The sequence below is a fragment of the Semicossyphus pulcher genome, unplaced genomic scaffold (assembly GCF_022749685.1).
Source record: "Semicossyphus pulcher isolate SPU_LCO1_2020_fin unplaced genomic scaffold, fSemPul1.0.p SCAF_12, whole genome shotgun sequence".
Classification (NCBI taxonomy): Eukaryota; Metazoa; Chordata; class Actinopteri; order Labriformes; family Labridae; genus Semicossyphus; species Semicossyphus pulcher.
Genome location: NW_027211626.1, coordinates 16241357 through 16263462, shown reverse-complemented (window position 1 = coordinate 16263462; position 22106 = coordinate 16241357). Strand labels below are relative to the sequence as shown.

At 40.6% G+C, this 22106-nt stretch overlaps 1 protein-coding gene across 1 annotated transcript in view; it reads right to left on the bottom strand.

The window, feature by feature from the left end:
- Nucleotides 1-21821, bottom strand: part of abch1 (ATP-binding cassette, sub-family H, member 1) — a 32930-nt gene extending 11109 nt beyond the window's left edge. The window contains exons 1-14 of the mRNA XM_069658574.1: nt 21750-21821; nt 17466-17614; nt 15346-15505; nt 14336-14490; nt 12121-12228; nt 10345-10438; nt 6579-6653; nt 6203-6383; nt 5726-5822; nt 5438-5606; nt 4872-4972; nt 935-1005; nt 576-625; nt 69-125 (exon numbers count right to left, since the gene is read on the bottom strand). Of these exons, the coding sequence (XP_069514675.1) occupies nt 69-125; nt 576-625; nt 935-1005; nt 4872-4972; nt 5438-5606; nt 5726-5822; nt 6203-6383; nt 6579-6653; nt 10345-10438; nt 12121-12228; nt 14336-14490; nt 15346-15505; nt 17466-17614; nt 21750-21821 (1539 nt within the window). The remainder of the gene's footprint in view (nt 1-68; nt 126-575; nt 626-934; nt 1006-4871; nt 4973-5437; nt 5607-5725; nt 5823-6202; nt 6384-6578; nt 6654-10344; nt 10439-12120; nt 12229-14335; nt 14491-15345; nt 15506-17465; nt 17615-21749) is intronic.
- Nucleotides 21822-22106: the final 285 nt, after the last annotated feature.

Here is a 22106-nt window from a genome sequence, read left to right as displayed (position 1 = left end):
CAAACAGGTTTTATACATTTCTATATCGTTATTAAACTCATTCATTATTATTTTGGTTTTCTTTTTACCTTTATTGGCAGAGCAACCAGGTACGACATGCTGCCCAACTTATTCTCCACAAAAGCCTGCGGATGGAAGACAGAGCAACAATCACAACAAGTTTATACAAGTCACATGTTCAGTATAAAGTTAGATTTCATGCATATGAGGCCTATATTCTGTAGTGTGTTGTGCTACAGTATGTTTCAGTGTTTTCTGTCTACTGTACACAGTGTAATCAGCATGGAAATACAAAAATAATATAAAAACACATTAATATGTGATTTTCAAATTAGCCGAGGACACTTAACAAATCCAGATAAGAAAGTAAATACATGATAAAAGATAAAGACATTGAAGAAAATACAAATGATGGTAACAAAGAAAAACAAAAAGCATTGAAATGCTTTTGTGTTTCTAGATGTGTTAATTGATTTCTGATTGTATCTCTCCCTAAAATATGATAACATCTGAATATATGTGCACGGCTCCAGCTGAAGAAACAAACAGCAGAAAACAAACACATTAATTTTTACCTGGAAGGCCTCGTGTAGTTTCTTCTGCAGCATAATGGCTATTTGTCGATCTAGATAAAACATTAACGGCAAAATGAAAATCCTTCTTCTCAGATTCACAATAGATGACAGCTGTGTGTAATGTGTTTGAGGTGACTATGTTTCCACAGCGACTCTTTATATGTCCAAAACTTTTTGGAGGATATAAGAGTAGATGTGCAGTTTATGTTAGCATCACAAATTAATAAAATATAAAGCAGATGTGAAGAAGAAGATTTTTTTTGTCATGCATTGTAAAGGCAATTATTTAATGTTATTTTAATCACACAGACCCATTTAAGCAAGATGTCTACAAACTACAAGAAGGATTTGCGGCTTACTTGTCAGGTCCAGCCAGACGTGTACTGATCCTCCATCAACCACCTCTCTGGAAACCTGCCGCTGCATCATCCTGTAAAACCAGAGACATCATCAGAGTCTAGAAAACACCTTTGAAAGTTTGAAAATCTACTTAACATTCAGCAACAGTCAAACTTGAATGCAAATGATGCTAAACAAGAAACAAGACTAGCTCAAAACCTAGTATGTGGCTGACCGCATCAGGTCAATGTGCACTTTTGTGGGCAATGTGTCACAAGGACTGTCCTTATGAGGCCGATTACAATGTGTTTGAAAGCAGGTGCACGCTGTGGACGTAGGTGAGGACAGCGGAGGAGCAGCGGAGGAGCAGCCCCGCCTACTCCCCCAAACAAAGTATCCAGAGCGGTATAGACAGAGTGTCACGTCAATGGAGGTCCAATGAGCTCTATGATCCGTCATAGCAATGTTCTCTCTCTCTATGTCTCTGAAAGTAACATCACTCAGTCAGTCAGTCAGTCACATACAGACCCATGTGTAGGGCTGACCCCGCAATCAGCCAAAAACAAGAAGGATTAGATACTGAAGATGCAGGTTTTGTAAATATGGTAGATTAGATTAATGTGATATTTAAAGGTACAAAACACTAAACTTTACACTTTGGCTGTTTTTGGAATTAAACTCCAAAATATGAGGAAAAAAAGGAGTGTCTGTTAAACATTTAGTTTTGTGAACATTGAACATTTAGTTTGGAATAAATCAATAGTAATTTAAAGAATGGGGATAGGAAATAACAGCATTTAGGGTTATCCACAGACTTAGAGAAGAAATTGATTTTTTTTTTGCTGCAACGTCATGTGTCTACAAGCTGGTATCACTAATTCAAATCAAACTTAGATGTTAGAGGTGACAAATACAGCGATGCATGTGGCCTTGTTGAGACAATGAGGATATTCTGTAGCTTGTAGTTTAGTAAATATAAACATATTTCAGAGTTAAAACTAGGCCTCCAGTTTGTTAAACCACCATTAAATGACATTTTAATATAACACAGTGTCCTCTTCTATGTTTTTGTGTCATCATGCCTTGTTCAACAATTCTAAATAGAAAAAGAACAGAGGCAAACCTTCATTTTATGAAATCTAAAGCAACTATGAATGTCAATGAGTCGTGCTTGAAATAATTTTGTTTGTTGTCTCAAGAAACTAATTTTGTCATTCTTGGATATGAAAATTAACTTGTGATCCAAAAATAACAGCATCGAAAAAACTGAATGCAAGCACAGCGGCTATCAGCATACCCAAGCATCGGACTCAATATGACAATAGTAATTATTTTCAGTCGACGAGGAGGCGTAGAAGCATAAACACCTTTTGTCTCCCTCAGGCAGGTCTGTCACATGAACGGCACATGATTCAGGAAGAGTGAGCGTTTGATTGGTCCGCTAAGCTGTGACCTGCCCAGGTGTGTAAGGGACAGGAACGACCAGACTGTCTACCCAGGCGCACACACGCACACACACACACACACATATAAACAACTGTTATTCAAACGTCAAAAACAACTCGTGCCTCGTGGATTGACTCATCCTCACATGATGAGTGAGTGTTGGTGTGGTTTGATTTGTGTGTGTGTAATTGTGCGTCAAAGACTGAGCGATGGAAGCAGTGAGAGCAACAGAGATTGAGTGTCACCAATAAGTTCAAACATTAATAATGGGTTCATTTGTTCTTTTTACTTCTTACTTTACTTTTTACTTTCAGTTTTAAGAAATCTAATAAAATTCTTCACCTTTTACCTAATTTTAGTTTTTCTATGCTTGTAAGAAAAGATTTTAGCTTCTACTGATGGAGTATAATGTTGATCATATTCACCTTCTTAGTTTAGCGTGAAAAAACTTACAGGTGAGACTGATGGCAATATCATACATTTTGCAGGTATTTGTTCATATACCAAAGTACTGGATACATTTTAAATTGGTTGACCTATATGGTAATTGATACATTTCATCCTAAAGGTAACATGAACATCTGTCCCCAAATCCATGATTATCCATCTAACAGCTAGTCTTTCAAGGCCTAAAATGCCTGATTTCTTGGCAGCTTCTTTTTTTCAAAAGTTGCAATGCAAGTTGCGATGTTTTGAGTCTTTTTTTTCTCTTCAACACATTAAAACATCCACTGTGAGCAACTGGGACCTATTGGCTGAGCAAGCTGTTTGTCTTCTGACATCACTTTTCGATTACCGTGTCAAGATGCCAGATAAAATGTGTAAAAACTGAACTGAAGTCAGTAGCCGCACTACATGTGCGCTTTACAATGCTATCAATATGCACAAAGGAGAATACACAGTTTTAAGCACACAAACATGGATAAATAATCACAAGAAGACGTTGAATGTTGGATTTATTATCATGGATTCACTGTATAAAGTCTCCATAAGGACACTGTAGTTGGAGTCCAAATAAGGAAGCTCATGAAAGTGAGTCACATCGGAGCCTCGTTAGAACGGCACAGTTGTCTGCCTCACAGCAAAAAAAAAAAAAAAAGTAGGTCTCTGGCATGCAGCATTCCAGAGATGTTCCTCTGATGTTCATACAACATTGCCACAGGGGATCAATATTTTGAATATCAAAGAAGTGAGTTTGGTGACACGAGTTTCTTCACAAGCACAGGGAAATAGGATGATTGGTCAAGTTTGCGGAAAAGTTGCAGCAATTGGCCAAGATTGTGAGATCGAGAAAAGTTTGTGGCAATTGGTTGAATTTGCGGGAACGCAACAATTTCCACACAATTTCCACAAATTTGACCAATCAAATGAGTATTTTATGGCTATTGACTTTAGTGTCATTCAATTTTTACACATCTTTTTCGGAGTCCTGACACTGAAATCGACAAAAGACAAGAGGCTCACTCAGCCAATATATTGCTATATTGGAGCATTTGTCCCAGTCGCTCACAGTGGATGTGTCATGTGTTATATAGAAAAAATAAAAACCTCACAACATTGCAACTTGCATTGCAACTTTTTTTTAAAAGCTGCCGCGAAATCAGGCATTTTAGGCCATTCACCAAATTTACACACTGGCCATGCTCTGACATCATGCTTAGGTCGGGTAGCTCAAATGCTGTTATAATGTGCTGCTGCATTCCAGATTTGCAAAGAGTAGATAGCTAAATCAGACAGTTAGCATTTTACTGCTTCTTGATTGATAAGTAACTGTAAAGACAATTGACAGGGCAAATTTCAGGTGACACAGGGTCACATGACAAGCTAAAACAACATATCCAATAGCCTACTAGCTTCTGTTAGAGAATAGCTAACATTAGCATTCAACCATTTCAGACCTATATCACCATTAGCCAGAAATGTATGCCTTTCTTGTTGTATTGTGTAGAAATATCAAATGGTATTGTTAGCTGGGAAGCTGTTGAATGCTAACTTATGCTGTTATATAAAGTAACATTCAACCAATTCCTGGCTAGCACTGTGGTTAGCTAAAATTGGTTTTAGCTAGCTAACGTTACACAGTTAGCTTTGAATTTATGCTTTTTAAGTTTTATTTAAAGCCAAACCACCTGAAGCAAATAAAGTACTACAGGTCCCGGAATAAAACTGCAGTTTGTAAACATTTCTAACATGTGGTTAACTTTGTGAAATAATAGGTCAACATTGATTTTTGTTTCACATGGGAGCCAAACAATGTAAAGAGTACATGCGTATGGGGCAGTATGGGTTATAGCTATTATCAGCACTTTAACACGTTTCTGTTGAAACAGTTGATCATGTTTTATGAACCATAGTGGCGTCTGAAAGGGAACACTTTTTTTCCATACCACCAGTGATCTACAGAAGAAAGAGTAAAGCGGGCTGAACCCCTCTACATGAATAGTGTGGAGGAGAGAATTGATGAACAGATTCATTTATACCGTCACCCGAACGCAACCTGATTAACCTTACCTTTTTGTCAAGTAGCTGGTGAAGTTCTTGCCAAAGCCGATGACACCCCAGTACTCTCCGTTATAGATGCCTTCAAAAGCTTCTGTATGGGACAAGGGCACCTGTGGATACAGACATAAAATACATATAATGATGCTATGTTATAATCTGTTTTAATATCAGCAGGCTGCTGAAATCCAATTTAATAGTATCTGTGTTTGTTTTTATAAAGTTCAGTCTCACAGATGAACAACTTTCACTGATGTAGTAGACAGTGGAAGTCTTCATGTTTGTTGTGAAGAAAACAGAAGTGAAAGTTGCTTGCTTAGGTCAAATTAAAAATACCAACTGTGAAACTCTTGACTGTACCATGTCAGATGTCAGAACACACCTCTGTGCTGATCAAGAGTGACAATCTAATGCAGCATTAAATCATCATAATACATCAAAAACAAAATAAATCAGAATCTACTGACAGTTTTAAATTAAATGTATCTGCTACAGAGAAAAACAACTGGTGCACACAATCAGTGACCACATGGTTCATTTTTGCTTGTGACACATCTCCTGAAGCTGAATGAAAGTACCTGGTGCACGCTGGAGTTGTCCAGGAAGGTGAGCAGTGAGTGGCTATAACCAGAGGGGGAGGTCTCATTGTTCACCACAGCGACCTGGATCCCTTTAGGGTCTCCTCCGACACACAAACAGATCAGAGAGACCTGGATGACGGGCAGCAAGAACTGGAAACACAGCGAGCTGCAGAGCACAGGAGGGAAAGTCGAACAGTTACAACATCTGCACCAACATGTGTCTCATCATCACCTCTGCTGTTAGTTACTACATCTTACTATTAAATACTATTAATAATAACGTACCCTGGCATTCTCTTCATCCGCACCATTGTTTTGATCATCAGGGCAGAAATGTTTCTCCACTTTGGCATCACATGTCGGGCTCGCACCTTCCAGTCCGCTGAACACAAACAACAAACACACAATGGATGGAGATGCTCCAAACAAACTACATTTACTGTTAACTTTACTAATAGTTTATCAAAGCTGCAAAAGTCCCAAAATATTAACTGTGTGTTGATTCCATAATCATGTTTTCAAAGCCTACAGCTAACTAGTCTACAACTAAAAGGTCAGAGACAGAGTTGGATCTTTTTCCTTTAATCTCATATTTAAAGCGAGGACATGGCAGTTATGGTTTGAATCTTTGACCAATTAGGTCAAGGCCTTACAAACCCCTCTAAGCAACCATTTCAAAATTGGGGGAGTCTGAAGCAGCAATAGTATGGCACTTATATGGACTGGTTATGTTTTAAAGAGATGTATTGGTTAAAATAGTACCTGAATATTTGGGAACTTCCTCTGCAGCTCCGGATCCGAGCCCGAGAATCGGTCGACTCTCGTCCCGCCCGCTCTCGAATGATTGGCTGTTTTCCAAAGCCCCCCCCTGCGGACTGGATTCCCGTTTAGAACCATTTCGGTCCAACGTCTCACACAGCTGCAGGAAAGCTCGCTCCAGCGTCTGCAGTCGAGGGACCAGACCATCAATATACAGTCACGTATTTGCTTATTGTCTGCGCTGTGGTTTCTCATGTTTTTAATTACTATGAAAATGTATCTAATTCTGTTTAAACCCTATAATGTAACACCGAATATGTAGGACCTAAATTGCCATTGTTTATGAATTTAACGGATATGGGATTTAACGAGAACTCACTGTTGCACTGTGCTGCTTCATGACTGCTTCTGGAGGACCTTCAGCCAGCAAACGGCCGTTCCTCATGAGACCGACCTGGAGAAATTATATAACAACCAAAACATGAAGGTAAAAAACATACAATTTATTTTGTCAAGAGTTTAGTTTTTGTCAAGGTCAAACATCAATCTGCAAAACAATGTTGAAATTTTTATTTCATTTCAGTACTTCCTGTTTGTGTTAAACTCTTTGGAAAAAAAGTGCCACTTCACAACTTGTGACTTATCTTATTCCTGCTGTGCGTGAGAGTCCAATCAAACTGTTGATTCAAACTCGCCACAAACAAAATGCTCATTTGCTGTGTGATTAAAGTCTACCTGTTGTAAAAGTGTGCTGAAACAACAGAGCATGTTGACATGACCTAGCAAAAGCTCATTTCTTGGCAGTTGAGAGATGCATTATTGTGCTACTGATCCTGACATAGTTCTGTGAACACACAGACACAAATACATCAGCAAAGCCACTTTGTTCTCCCTTAGTCGGTGTGATCGTCTCCCACCCACCCATAATTTACCCCTTTGAAAAGACATCACTGAGCAGGCTGAGCGGTCGGGCTGGTTTTAGGGAGAATTTCTGACTCGGAGTTTGAATGTAGCTGCATGATGAGTGAGCAGCCAAAATGACCTTGGACCTCATGTTTGTGCAAATTGAAAAAAAGTCGAGTTATGCAGTTTCACAGGAGGGAGTTTCACGTCGTACATAAATCTAGAAACAGCTCTGACGGCTCAACATCTTCACTCAAGCACCTATATTTTCTCTCAACGTGACAAAAAGGGAAACGTATTCAGTCCTTTCTCAAGACTTTTAGGGAGCTAGAAAATCTTCTTAAAACAGCTTTTAAACACTACCACAAATCCAGTAAAAAAAAGTTTAAAAAATAAAGTTAACAGAGCATAGGGCTTTATCATTTAAATTTGTTAATTCACAAAACATTTGAAACATTAAAATTAAAGTGAAAACAGAACCACTATCCCATTTTTTTTTTTTTAACTTTTTCATGTTGTCATGTAAGATTTTGTTCTGCTGATATCCCAAATCTTTTATCCAAATCATTTGCAGATAAACCACACTTAGATACATATGCTCACATGCAAATCTCTTTATCACTTCTCTAATGAAAGAGAAAAGAAGTATTTGTTTAATCAGCTTCAGTTTCTTAATGTTTCCTTCAATGCACAAATGCACAAAAATAAAAGCCCCGAAGCTCAAGTCAATAGTTGTGGATATGTGTGAAATTTAAATTAAGAAAAATATTCTTGTTTGCTTCTTGCCAAGAGTTAGATGAGAAGATTGATACCACTCTGTTGTCTTTACGTTAAGTAAGAAGCTAGAACCAAGAGCTGGTTAGCTTAGCTTAGCTTAGCTTAGCATAAAGACTACAATACCTACAGTCTGAAACAGCTAGCTTGACTCTCAGCTACTTATTGTCATTTTTACATTTCTGTCTGTATATGGATTAACCAAATGAAGAACATAGAATTAAGTCAACATCCTGTATACTTTTGTTAACTTGCTCAACACAACTCCAGTAGGCCTACTTCTAATAAGCCTGGATATCCATCATCACACATTCTGTATTTACAACAAGCAGCCAACTAACACTCAATGTTACTGACTAACAGTTAGCTAACGATAGCCCAGGTGCTACAGATTTGAGGCAAATCATCAAACTATTGTAGGCTAGTCAGTGGCTAATGTTAGCAAGCTAGCTCAAAACATACAAAGAAGCAAATTAGACAACTTTAGCTGCATTTCCCCTCTTTTGGTGACTAACTGAGGGGGAGCTGAGTGGTGTCAAGCTTTCCAACTCCCTGTTGTAGCGGCTTAATCTACATGAGAAATTTACACCCATACAGCACGTGATTTCATGGACTTTACATCTGAAGATTACTGGTGAAACACTGACTACATTCATGGAGTGACTGGATTTATGCTGAGCCAAGCATTAGTTTGACCAGCAGTGAAGGTGACACGTGTTGAATGTACGGTAAAAATGTTGAGCTACCGGCTTATTGCATGTAAGTCCATGTTCTTTGTACTCAGTGAAGCCCTGTTGTTCTTGTGTGTGACCATAAACCATTTAACTTCTAGTTGTCTGTGATATTTTAACATGATTTTGACTGAAATTTGTTACTGTATGTGCGATAAAATGTCTCTACCGGCCCTTTGGAGACTGTGTTTTTAACTTTGTCTGAATTACTTCCTGTTCTTTCTCTGTTTTTTGACACTGTTTCTAGGAGTGGAGATCAGACCTCAAGACTTCCCTTTTCACCTGCTTAGTCCTTTCACTTCCCTCCCCAGTCACCCACTACATTTACCAGCCCAGATTCTTTGTTCCTCTGTTAGCTCATTTAAGTTGCTATGTTGCTCATGTCCTGCTTTCAAGCCGGTTAACCTATATCTTGTGGACTGGAACTAGACTGTCTAAGTTTGGGTCCTTCCTCTGCATCTCAAATTCATCCACAGATGTAACTATATACATAATCAACAGCATATTAGACCATTGCTTTACTCTAACTCTGACATCTTTACCCTCTTTGAGGCACTTTGATAATTGTGAAGATGAGTCACAAATACATTATATAGAGTATAATCATTTTCTTAAGCAGCCGGGCACAGTAGATTGTAAACTTTTCTTAAACAGGAATACATTCTGCATTTGTTGTGGATTTATAACATTTGCAACTCTAGTAAGTATTTCCAGCAGGGACCAAAAGCTGTGTCTCAATTCAGGGGCTGCATCCTTCGAAGGAGGTGGTCTTTGAAGGCTGTGCCATTCATAGCCTGCGTAGACCGTTAAAGCCGAACTGAAGTGAGACGGTCTGGTCTACGAAGGATTTCGTAGTTCCCACCCTTACCCTTGCGTCACCAAACGCCGCTCCTGTCGCCTAGCAATAGGTAGTTGGGGGCTAACTAGCTAGCATAACTAACGTTATGTAACTTAACCTATTATTTTAAAGATAATTTGTTTTGTTTTTAAACATGTGAAATGCTAGCTATTCGATTGAGATGAAACCAAAAACTTTTACATCTCAAAGTTTATTCTTCGGCCATCTCATTTGAATTGGCGCGCAATGAATCTCGGGATATGCTGGGCCGCAGAGGATGCACCCGATGGATCCTTCGTGGCCCGGGAAAAGGAGGACGCAGATGTCGGACGCATCTTAAGGAGCCTTCGAATTGGCACAGCCTTCGACGCGCCACTGTGATGCAATCGGTCTTCAAATCGACCTTCGAAGGCTGCAGCCCCTGGATTGGGACACAGCTTATATTTGTTACAAGTATCTGGAATTGTTTAAGGGTCTAGTTTTTGTTCCTCATCAGACTTATCTTTCAAACTGCTTCATGAACCAAATGAAGTAATTATGAGCCACAAGAAGTGGACTATAAGCAACCTTTATGTTTTGTCAGTAAAAAAGACACAAGTGAGCTTCTATGCCATTTCTAAAGGATTTTTCCCCATTAACTCTCATTCAGTGTGAGCTTTTGTCTGTCCTGTCAAAGCTAATCAAGAATAGACTTCATCTCACATGTTGACACAGCGCACATATCAATGGACTCGTTGTTTTTCTAGGAAGGGGCGAAACATATGTTGAGCTTTGTTCTATTGATTGTGAAGCTGCCTTTTTGTTTGTGTGTTTTTCTGCTTAATTTGTCCCTGTGAGTTAATGTACATGCACATTTTTTCTGTGTGTGTTTGTGCTCATGCATGCATGAATTATCTCACCACATTGGCTTGCCTGGCCTCCTCGATGTAGTGTGTGGTGATAATGACAGAAACCTTCTCAGTCTTCACAATCTCCACAAGATGCTGCCAGATTCTAGAAAGAGACCAAAGAAAATAAATTAAAATAAGTTCATCCGCTTGTTAAAAAGAAAAGTTCACAGATTTGCTAGCAGCAGTTTTCCTGCCAACAGTCTAACCTGACGAGGATTTGTGGTGCTTTTACAACAACAGACGGAGGGAGAGCAGCATGCTTTCAAAAGGTTTCTGACTTTTCGAAAACATATGCACAAAAGTTTGTGTAGAGTTTGTAACAAGTGTCAACACCCTGTGCATGGGGGCACTGGTAGATGGATAGAGAAGTTGTGCTCTCTTGCTGTAACGTGAATTTGCAGGGTGATTAATCTTTTACAAGATAAAAGGTTCAAGATATACGTACATTTAATTTGAAATTAATGTAAAAAGGGGCTGCACGGTGGTGCACTGGTTAGCACTGTTGCCTCCCAGTAGAAGGTTCCTAGTTCGAACCCCGGTACGGCCTTTCTGTGTGGAGTTTGCATGTTCTACCCTTGCATGCCTGGGTTCTCCGACTTCCTCCCACAGTCCAAAGACATACTGGTTAGGTTAATTGGTGACTCTTAAATCGCCCGTAGGTGTGAGTGTGAGGCTGAAAGGTTGTGTGTCTCGATAGCCCCTTTTTACACTGCGGTTCCGTCTCAGCGCCGTGACGAAGCTGCGCCGCCATGCAGCCGTTGCCATTTCACATTTGATCAAGCAACGCTGGCATTAAGCTGCCTCTGTGTGTGTCTTTTTTGTGTGTCTTGCGTTGTGAAGGCAAAACGTGCGCGAGGTGTAAACAAACAGCGCATGCTTCAAATACACACACATGGCGCTGTCGCCCCACCATTCCGCCTCCGTGCATTTTACACAGAGGACGACACATAACAGAGGCGTAATAATCCCGCCTTGAACTGGCAGTGTAAAAGGGGCTTTTGTGTCAGCCCTGTGATTGACTGGTGATCAGTCCAGAGTGCGACCCGTCTCTCGCCCAATGACTGCTGAGATAGGCTCCTGTTCCACTGAACAGGATAAGCGGTATAGATAATGGATGGATGTAAAAGAATGTAAAAAGGGTCTTTATTCTTTGAAAACTGTTTCTAACAATGTTTTAATCTCAATTAAACTTCTGGTTTAATAAAGGTTGAATAAAAGAAAAAAAACATGTATATAAATGGTCATTCTGCCAGGATGAAGAGCTCATAGGTCAGTTTAAAATGTCCCAAATTGGACGGTACCTTATCTTAACCCTTTGAAGTTATTGCAACATTGTCAATAATGTTGGAAAGGTGGAGGAAAGGTAACAGGTGATCTGTTATTTTTATTTGTGTGATATTAATGACCTTTGTTCATAAAAGCTACTTTTAAATTGGACCCAAAACAGCAGCAAAACAAAGAAGATAATCTATTTAAGAGCAAACAGCCAACCAGAAAAGGGTAGTTCCTCGGCTACTCCAGCCAGGAAACATAAATAATTACCATACAAATCCTGCTCATTAACTTATTAACATGCCGTCCTTGTCTTTCTGGTGTCAACCTTTGGCAAAGTTAAAATATGTGCCAAAAAAGCCATGGAAAAAGAAAGGCCATTACTAATATGTTGGATATTGTCACAATCTCTTGAGTGTATTCATGAGCTTCTGCTGTTTTTATTAGGGAAGCTGTTTAACAACAGGGTCGTACTTTGTGACATATGTGTGTGCTTGTGTGTGTGTTACATACTTGGCCCTGAGCACAGGGTCGACTCCAACTGTGGGTTCGTCCAGGATGAGCAGCTCTGGATTCTGCAGCAGAGCCGCTCCGAGAGACACCCTGCGCCTCTGACCGCCGCTGTAACAACACACAGAGAAAAGAAACATGTGAGGTTACAGAAACAGGTCAAAGGTGAATCTTCTCCGACATTCATTATTGTGGTTTAGTCACTGAAGCAGCTCTCCTCGAAAGTAGCAGCGACAAAACCGGCAAGACAAACCTGCCAGACGACACAGAGGGAAACAACAGGAGCTTGTGTTGGGAGGAAGGGAGGCATTTACATATATTAAATAATATGTTAAAATTGTATTAAAATTGTATTTTGTAATGTTTCATAAATGAGCTGACTGATACTACTTTGTATTAAAGACAAAAATGATGATAAGAAGAGGAAACAGAGCATTAATTACACGCCACATTGTGTTCATGTACCAGGAACTGTTTCAACAACCTTTGTTGTCACGTACGGCTTCAACGGCGACAAGTGAGACACGTGTTTTGTCTGTAACAAAATAAACACATTTAAAGAGAATCTCCTATTTAAGCTGGAGTTTCCTGTTCAGTAACATGACAGGCTGTTACACCCAAGATGACATAAATATTTGTAGTGAATCAAGAGCTGAAACGAGAGATGCTGATGGTTCATCTTTCAATAACTGCAGAATATAAAAGAGCCGTAGAGTATTCGACCACTTTTATTGGTGGTGTCTTGAGTTGAAGTCCAACAGAAAAATGCCAAACTCTCTATGTCTAATTTGACCTTTTCCTTTTATGGTTAAAAGAGAAGTCTGTGTGCCGGATCCTCCTCTGTGAACAGGATACAAATAGAATTATCTGGAAAGTTTCTTTCCTAAAACAGAGTACAAAGCTACAAGTTGTATATCTTATCAGCAGGATGTTGGAAGAGCTGCAGAAGGCTGCAGACATGATCAGTTGTTTAGTAGGATAATAAACATGATGAATATGGCAAACTGAGCAGACATTCAGGTCAAAGGTTAAAGCTCAGACTTTTTTGATGCAAGTAGGATGAGGATGACTGTAGAGTGACACTCAAAGCCTTTAAGGAAACTAGGAAACAAAATTAAGTGCTTTCCTTTGGTGTACAAGTTAATATCTTGTGTACATGTATACAGAATATCAACTTAAGCATGCAAACCAGTGTTAACAGACCGGACTGTCCAAGGCTACTTGCTTTCAACCTTGCGTTTGCGCACACAACCGGCTGCTTCATGAATGTAATTGTTCACAAACTTGTGCTACGCGTGTTAATGGAGGAAACCTCTAGAGGGCACACCGGAGAGCTATGCAACTACCTATGTATGTGCCGGATGTAAACAACAGACATGGAGACACTTCTAAAATCGAACTTATCTGTCTCCAGCTCTTTTGACAGGCATGTTTGTTACTGTGACTAGTTATGACACATCGTACAGATGTTGATATTGTGGACTTAGTTTATCATCTTGTCAACTTTCTGCCATTGTTGTCCCTCCTGCTGTGCTGACCCTGTCACATCCCCTCTGCCTCACTGCCCCTACTGTTCCTGTGCATACTGCATCTCGGGTACGCATAACGTTAATGTTTGAGGACGCGCACAGCTGGCACTCCAAAAAGACGCAGGAAACACGTGGCAGCCATCATGCGCACACACGTGTAAGTTACAAGTATATTTCCTGCTTTAATGTTTACTGCGTGTGTTATTTTAAGAAAACTGTCAAACAGAACCTACTGCAAACAAACAAGTATCATAGCATTGCTATTGTGAATATGATTGCTGGATGGACATAAACACTTTCACCTAAATGGAGACGATACTAAGTGCCATATAATACATAACTGACAGCAATTACACTGCAAAAAATGGGATGCTCTGTCTTTATATGACTTTGTCTCCTTATACCAGACATGGTTATATTGTTTTATAGGTCCTGTGTTTACAGCCTGCAGAGGAAAGAGTGTTTGCCTTTGCGTGTTCAGGTAATTTGGCTGTCAAAGTCCACTGGCATCAGTAGACAGCTGTAAAAAGGCACCTCTTTACTTCTCTTCATGAACCAGACTGTGAACCACACCTGAATCTAACATCATACCCCAATACATGCACAAAATGCTCCTCTCTGGAAAAGCTCTGTTATAAATCACTACATTTTAAACAGTCTGTAGAGTCAGCTGCTTTGTTGGTTCTGACCTGAGATTTCGGACCAGACTGTTCTTCTGAGGTAGATCCAAGAAGTCAACCAGGAAATCCATGCGTGCCCGGGTTTCCTTCCACGTCAGGCCGTGGATTCGGCCAAAGAAGGTCAGAGTGTCACCGATGGTGAACTCGTGGTACAACGCCAGCTCCTGCACAACACAAAGTATTGAAAAGGTTTTGTATGCGGCTTTTTTTCCCCACGTGTCACAGATTCATCGGTGAAATGTATAACTTGAAACTCATATTTGATAGAAGTTTCTGCAGCTTTTAGAACCCTACATGGACTTCATCATGACCCTGATTGATAGATAGATTGATTGATTGAGTGTAACGGCACAGCAATGTCAATCTAAAAAGGACACGTGTATGTGCATTGCTGCCTTATGAGACCTTTCACTTAACGTTGTCTTACAGAACTACACTACTGAAAGGATTACTGGCCGGATATCTGAAGAAAATTCTAATCTTGTAGGATTAACAGCTTAAATAATGTTACATATGTACATTTTTCTGTATGAACAAATGATGATTTGTATATCCAGCTTCTTTGTGTGAGACAAAAGTCACACGTGAATGGATTTCGCAGCATTGTGGCGACAGACGGCACAAGCCAAGTTCGCCACAGCGGTACAACAGTTACACCCTGGAGAGCAGATGAGGTGTCACATTTCTTCTTCTCCGGGTCACAGATCACTTCCTACAGGGACGAACGTGATGCTACAGGTCACAGACAGGAAGATGTGTTATCAGCTTCATCAGATATCCAGGGACAGTAATGAGAGACACTCAGGTACAGGAGGTAAATTAAAGATGGCCAACAGCGAGACACATACAGCTGTAAGGAGCAGCTCCCTGAAGGGTTGTGAATTTGCAAGACTTTGTGGGCACACAAGCATGTTAAGATGGGATCAAGTATAGAAGCAGGAAATCCTTATTAAATGCTTCACACGTATACTAAACAAAACAACTTCAAATGAGTGAAGGATGCATTTAAAGATGTTTACCTGTGGCATGTACCCAACCATCCTCCCCGGCACGTCATGACCGGGAAACGCAGGCGGCTTCCCCAACACAGTGATGCGACCCCGCGAGATTTTCAGAGTTCCCACGATGCATTTCAGCAGCGTCGTCTTCCCACATCCACTGGGCCCCAAAAGGCCGTAACTGCAACACAGAATCAAGAGCGTTTTATAAAACCAGAACAAAAATACAACTAGTGAAGCTGTGAGAGTTTGAGTGTCATGTGTTATTTTGACTAAACTGTGTGATAGCAGATATTGGGTCGTACTCTAAATGACATGTTCAGACATTAAGATGTGATTATAACTGAAACTAAGGGACCATATTAGAGAAACTGTAACTTCTGTACACACTCAGTCACGTATGAAATGAGCTGAAGAGTTCCTCAACAAAGGAAGTAGATACTGTCTGTTTGTTTATATGCACCTGATGATAACAAGATGGCTATATTAGATAAAACCCACCTTATGCTGGCTGCATAACACAGCTACAGTACATACAGGTGCTTTTAAAGGCCCCGCGGTTTCATGAAATTATGAAAGTCTACCAGCACACAAAAATGTTCTTCTTACTTTTTACTCGTTACAGTTTAAGCTGAAGGAAAAAATCATCATCAGTCTGTTGTTCCGCTTTCAGAGTTTCAACCTGCCTGATCTATTTCAACTTCAGATACTAACTTTCCTTTTAAGAAGCAATGTGACATTTGTATAAATTTGTATGCTGAAATCAACTGCACAGTACCTGCTCAACTCCAAACATCAGACACACCCAGTTCGGGTGTTGTTGTTTGACAAAGTGTAGCATTTACCTGCTAAAGGGACAGGGATTGGTATGGACCAAAATCAGAAAGAGATTAAGTATTGGACTTCATCTGGTGACCCGAGACATGACTCCAAATTAATTCTAATCTTAATGGTCGGTAAATAGGCAACAATAAAAGTCCATTTTACAGCTTGTCTGCTGATCCTGAGCCAGCCAGGAGGCTATTAGCCTAGCCTAGAATAATGTATGAAGGGAGGGAAGACTCTAAGCCTGTCTCTGTCCAAAGATAAATAAAATGCCTTTACCTGCACCTTTACAGCTCACTTATTGACATGTTGTTAGTTAATGTGTCGGGCCACATTAACAGAAACTTTAGAGACTACATGTTAAGTTTTTGAGAGAGTTATGAAGGGAAATGTCTTTTTCATAGAGAAGTAAGAAGTACATTTTTACTAGCCCAAGTAAAATGAACCACGAGTAGCTCAAACAGGACATTCTCAAGTAAAGTAAGTACAGTTCTTGTATTTTGTTACTTTCCATGACTCAGTGTCACGATGCCAACTTTGTCATTCCGCTCATTTTCAACCTGTTGGGAAACCTTGTTGTCTCTGACACACTGGCTCATATTTATCACTTCCCCATAGCTCTCTCTGCTCAGTGAAGGAAGAAAAAAATCTCAAACGAGCCTATACTATTTCTGAATCAAGGTTGTTGTTTATCCCAAATCTTCTTCCTCTAGTGTGCCACTTCAAGAATGCAGGTATGTGTGAGAAATGTAATTGTTTAAATGTGTTAACCCACATTAAACCTCTCTTCTGAAGCTAGCGTGCTGAGAACGACGGAGATGGAAGACAGATGAAAACCAAACGTGAGCATTAAAGTTTAGAGCTGGACTACAAAGGAAACAACACTATCATTGCTAATTTCTTAAACAAGAAATCTTCAACCTCTAACTTTTTTAGTAATTTTCTGAAAGTTGAATTTACTCTCTTACAGGAAATGAAGGTCAGTAGATAGATGACAAAGGTGATTAGACTGGTTCAAACCAGGTCTGGGAAATTTCGCACAAATGCTAGCTGCATAAGCATGTTGAGAGCATGTCTGCTAACCGAAGAGAAGTACAAGTCCATTGTGTGAGCATGTTTAGAGCAAGAGGAGATTTAAGGCTTTTAAATACAACTTTAAGTTTATCTCATTTAAAGCTTTTCGATCTGACTATTGTCTCCTCTGAAGCCGTGCATAGTTTAGACCATAAATAAACAGCTAAATGTCTTATTACTCAAGAAAATCCGTCCAAAATCACAGCCATGATGACAGATTTAAGTCTGTCCATTCCACTCACATGTGTCCCTGCGGCACAGTCAGGTTGAGGTTGCTTAGGACCTTCAGTTTGCCGTACGACCGGCACACATCTCGACACTGGATCGCGAAATCCTCCTGTCCAGCAGGCAGAGAAGCCTCCAGATCAGCCTTCATGTTCCCCTCCTTCAGCTGGAAGAGAGAAGACAATTACTCCGTTAAACATCAGCAACAGTCTTCATGACCAAATTAAATGAGCCACTGTGTCATAAGACCTCCCGCTTTATCATGTCACAGCACAGGACTACAAGGACAACTCATGAGATGATGCACTTGTTAGCATAATTAGGATAATATTTACATACACAATGAAGGCCTGTGATAAAACATAAGCTTTGTAGCATCACCCTAAAATCTCTGTCCTGCACATATTACTATTCACTTTGGGAGGAGCTCTTCTGCAGCAGGAGCTCCTGTCTGTTGAGATATGATGCTAAAAGCTCTCTGCCAATAAACATAAATGTGTTTGCAGGGAACAAAAGGATGTGTTTACTCTCTTCCTCCAAGGAGTAAGCTCTCATATGAGGAGATTTCAGTTAATTAATATCAGCTCCATCAAAAAAGTCACTGGTCAGGGCGCTGGTTTAGCTGAGTCGGTGGAGACGGCGGCTCATGCACAGAGGCCACAGTCCTCGATGCAGCGGCTGCAGGTTCGACTCCCGCCCTCGGCCCTTTGACGCATGTCATTCGCCTAATATTTCCTGTCTGTCTTCAATTTTCTGGTGGTTATGCCTATACAATTAGCATTTGCAAAGATGAAAAATTCTAATACATTTTTTACTCAACTGATCTGCTGTGCTATTCAAAATTAAACCAAAGACAACTGAGGGACATTAAGATAACACTGCCAGGCATCTTCGTATCTTCTGCTTTCTGATGTGGTTTTGTAGCGCGGAACAGAAAGCTTCCTTAAAGTAATAATCTTGAAGATTTTCATTTAAATAAATGTCTGTTGCTTCACTATCTATCGCCGAATTAGGTAACACAATGGTGATTGAGTCTATGGCCCACTGATGAAAGCCTTTGAATTTGCAGTATTACAGACTAGGTGTCTGTTTGTGGCGACTTTCGTGGAAAAAATCACAAGCGGCGCCCAGTTAGTGACGCGTTTCCATCACCCAGCAGTGGTTGGTCTGCCAGAGAGGGTAGGCGGAGCTAAGCGGCTGCTTTTCCGGTCTCTGCAAGTGTTGCGAGTAAACAGTAATCTACTATGGCTGAACAGACAAAGAAAAGATCGATGACTACAGATACAACTTCAAAAATAAGTGAAAATCTAAAGAAAAAGAAACAAATTTGACGCTCAGATGAAGCAAACACTCTAAAAAGGAAAGCGACCGTCAGCCAGGAAAATCAAGAGTTACAACTGTGACTAAGGGAGCCAACCGTGGACGTCTGGTTAAATTGGGAAGTGTGCTCCCACAATTGCCGTTTATCGCCATTAGGTACCAAGAGAACCACATTGACACCTTCGGGATTATATCTTTAAATTCCAACTAACATCTTTTCACATGCATTAGTTAAAGTCACTGAAGCGCTTCATTGTGGAACTCAAATATGAAGAAGGGGGCCATAGTTATTTTCTACACCTGTTCCTCCCTGATAAGAGATCGCAGATACATTTGCACCAGCTATTTAAAAAACAATGTGGTTTTATGGTGCTGTACAGAAAGCTTCCCTAAAGTGCACTTCACTGTTTGCTTTCGTCTCTGAGGTTGTTTCATTGTAACAAAGCCACTACTAAAGGGCAAAGGTCGTCTAGTTCAGCCTCTTTGTTTTTCAAGAATACCACAAATTGTACACGTGCTTTTCCTACGTTTGACACAAAGGCAGAGTCAGGTTTATTTGCTGAGTATTTTTCCGCAATTTCTTCGCCCTATATGTTCAATGCAGTATGAACAAATGCTTAGTTACGCAACATCTCATACCAGAGAGGGCCTTTTTATAATACGTTACTGTGATAACAACCAAAGCACATAAAGGTCTTGAATCATATCCTACCTTATCGCCATGTTCAACATATACATTCTCAGGCATTTTAGATATTTTTTTCTTGGTTGGAAATGAACGAAAAAGTGATGAAGCAAAACAAATGTTGAGCGCATTTATTTAGTGTCACTCTGAGAACTCTGCAATAACAAAAGTTTAATCTTTCTAAGCACTAAATCAAACAATAACTCAGCAACATGTGCCTCCTGACTACATTTAATCCCTGTGCAGAAGTAGTAGGAGTGGTGGTGGTTTAAAAAAAAGCCTCACTGCAAACCAAAGAGGAACCAGATTAATCTTTTTCAAGAATGCAAGAGTGGGAACAGAAACTAGTTAGCCATTTAACCCAAAAGTTCAAAATGACTCTCACTTCTGGCAACAACCACAGACCGAAAGTCTCTCTCTCATGCTCTGATATTCCTGGTTTTACTCCAACATCTTGTCAGGCTGCAGCAGACGAAGTATTTGGGTCGTAAAACAATCCTTTGCCCTGTAATCTCTTATAACAGCCTTCTTTCATGGGTTTCCCTCCCGTGGTCACCAACTAACTCCCTCTTTTAATCCAGCATCTCTCATTTTCCAGCGAGGAGATTAGGGCGACTGCATTGCGTAATCTGACACATTTGGTCGGCCTCACCTTTGGCACCACAGCCTACATTTGCAAAATATACACAGAGGCAGATCTCACCAGCAATTTGTGTTAACCACGCACCTGTTAATGCACGTTGTGATCATTTTATTTCAAGATCAGTTAAGAACTATCAGTGACGATCTGAGATAACACTAAGAGACAAACTCGCTGGCAGTAAACTTGATGGAAGATAAAGCAGCAATTTAAGCAAACACTCACCCTGAGAGAAGGTAAGGTTAAAAGAGGAAAGGTTGAAGAGCGGAAGATGAGTGAGTCTGCAGACCGAGGACAACGGTTAAAAAGCATGTGAAGGGGCGCTGTTTAGCTCAGTTGATAGAGCAGGCGCCCCATGTACAGAGGCTACAGTCCTCATCGCACTGGTTGCAGGTTCGACTCCCGGTCTGCCGATCATTTGGTGCATGTTACCCCCCACTCTCTACTCCCTACATTTCCTGTCTATCTTCAAGCTGTCCTATAAATAAAGCCAAAGGCCAAAAAAATAATCTTAAAAAATAAAAAAAAATAAAAAAGCATGTGAACATCAGCTGACACAAACAGCTCGGCCAACTTAATGGAAAGTGGAAGAACAGGTTCAGTTTAGTAGCCGGCAGGTAGAGAATACGCATGCACGCACGCACACACACACACACACACACCCTTCTCCACATGCCTGTAAGGTGCATAACTCAGGACTATAAAGGAAATGTCGAGATTTTTTTAGATCTAACAAGAAATCTGTTTTCTGCACAAAACAACAAAAAAATGATAGTTTTGTGAGTTTTACGCATAAAGGCATAAAATTAAAAGCTTTGGATTCTTTGTCTTTATTTTCAAATAAATAAAACCCAGCTCACTTTGAGCTCTGGAAACTTCTGTATTAAGAATTTAGGTCGAATTATTCAATCCCAATGCAGAACTGTTAGTTTCTAAGCAAAATAACAGTCTTCAGCTGCAGTCCCATTGATGAGCAGGCCTATCATTAAACAAATCAGCACACTGTGCCTCTGCATGCTCTCCTGCTGGACACTCTCCTCTGATAATGACCTCAATCAGCACAACAAAGCCTTTCTTTTCTTTTCATTCATTCACATACTCCCGGTTCGGCTCTGTTGATCAGGAAAAAAAGCTCCTACCTTTCCCTGCCAAGTCGTTGCCAACTTGCGTCACCGCCAAGTGGAAGAAAACGGACTCGACAGGCGCGTTCAAACTTCTCAGCGGCGACCGAGTCGAGTGATTGAGACACAAACTGTTAAAGAACGGCCACTGTCGGGCTATTTATAAGCTGAGCATGGTAGCCTACATCTACCGAGAGACCAGCTGCTGCCGCTGTACTCTCACTTCTCCCCTTCACATCAGCGCGTCACACAGGATGTGAGCTCTGCACGAGCCTCTCTCCACCTTCTCCCTCTGTTGCGTCAAAGAAAAAGCTCATCCTACCTTCCTCAAACCACAATTGTCAAACTGACTATTGCAAAAAGACACACGACGGAAACCTTTCATATTGCTGCCGCGGTCGCGCGTCCTGCTGCAGAGTTTCGCTCCATCTTGCTGCAGCAGCGTCTCATGCAGGCCTGCTGTCAAGACACGGTTTTAAACCTGAATTTTACGCTATGGGAGCCCATTGAGTGGTAACAAAAAGAAGCGTCTTACCTTGTCCTCCATCTCAGTGCAGTCTGCAGGACCGGTCGTCGCATCATCCTGACCGGCAGCCTCCGCGGCCATGGCAGCAGGGAGAAGGGCGGACCGGACAGCCGGCTCTGCACAGAGAGACAGCGCGAGAGGCGTGAGGAGAGAGGGAGGATAGAGAGAGAGAGAGATGCGCTATGTGAGCCCTCGCAACAAACTCGCCTGTTTTTAATGCTGGCTATCAACAACATTTACTAACTTAGAAAATCCTCCAAACATATTTTTTTTCTGATCTGATAATGTAGCCTAGAATTTATTGAATTAGCCTAGAATTTAACTTTTTAACCGGAAACAACTGGAACTATTTAACCATACTGATAT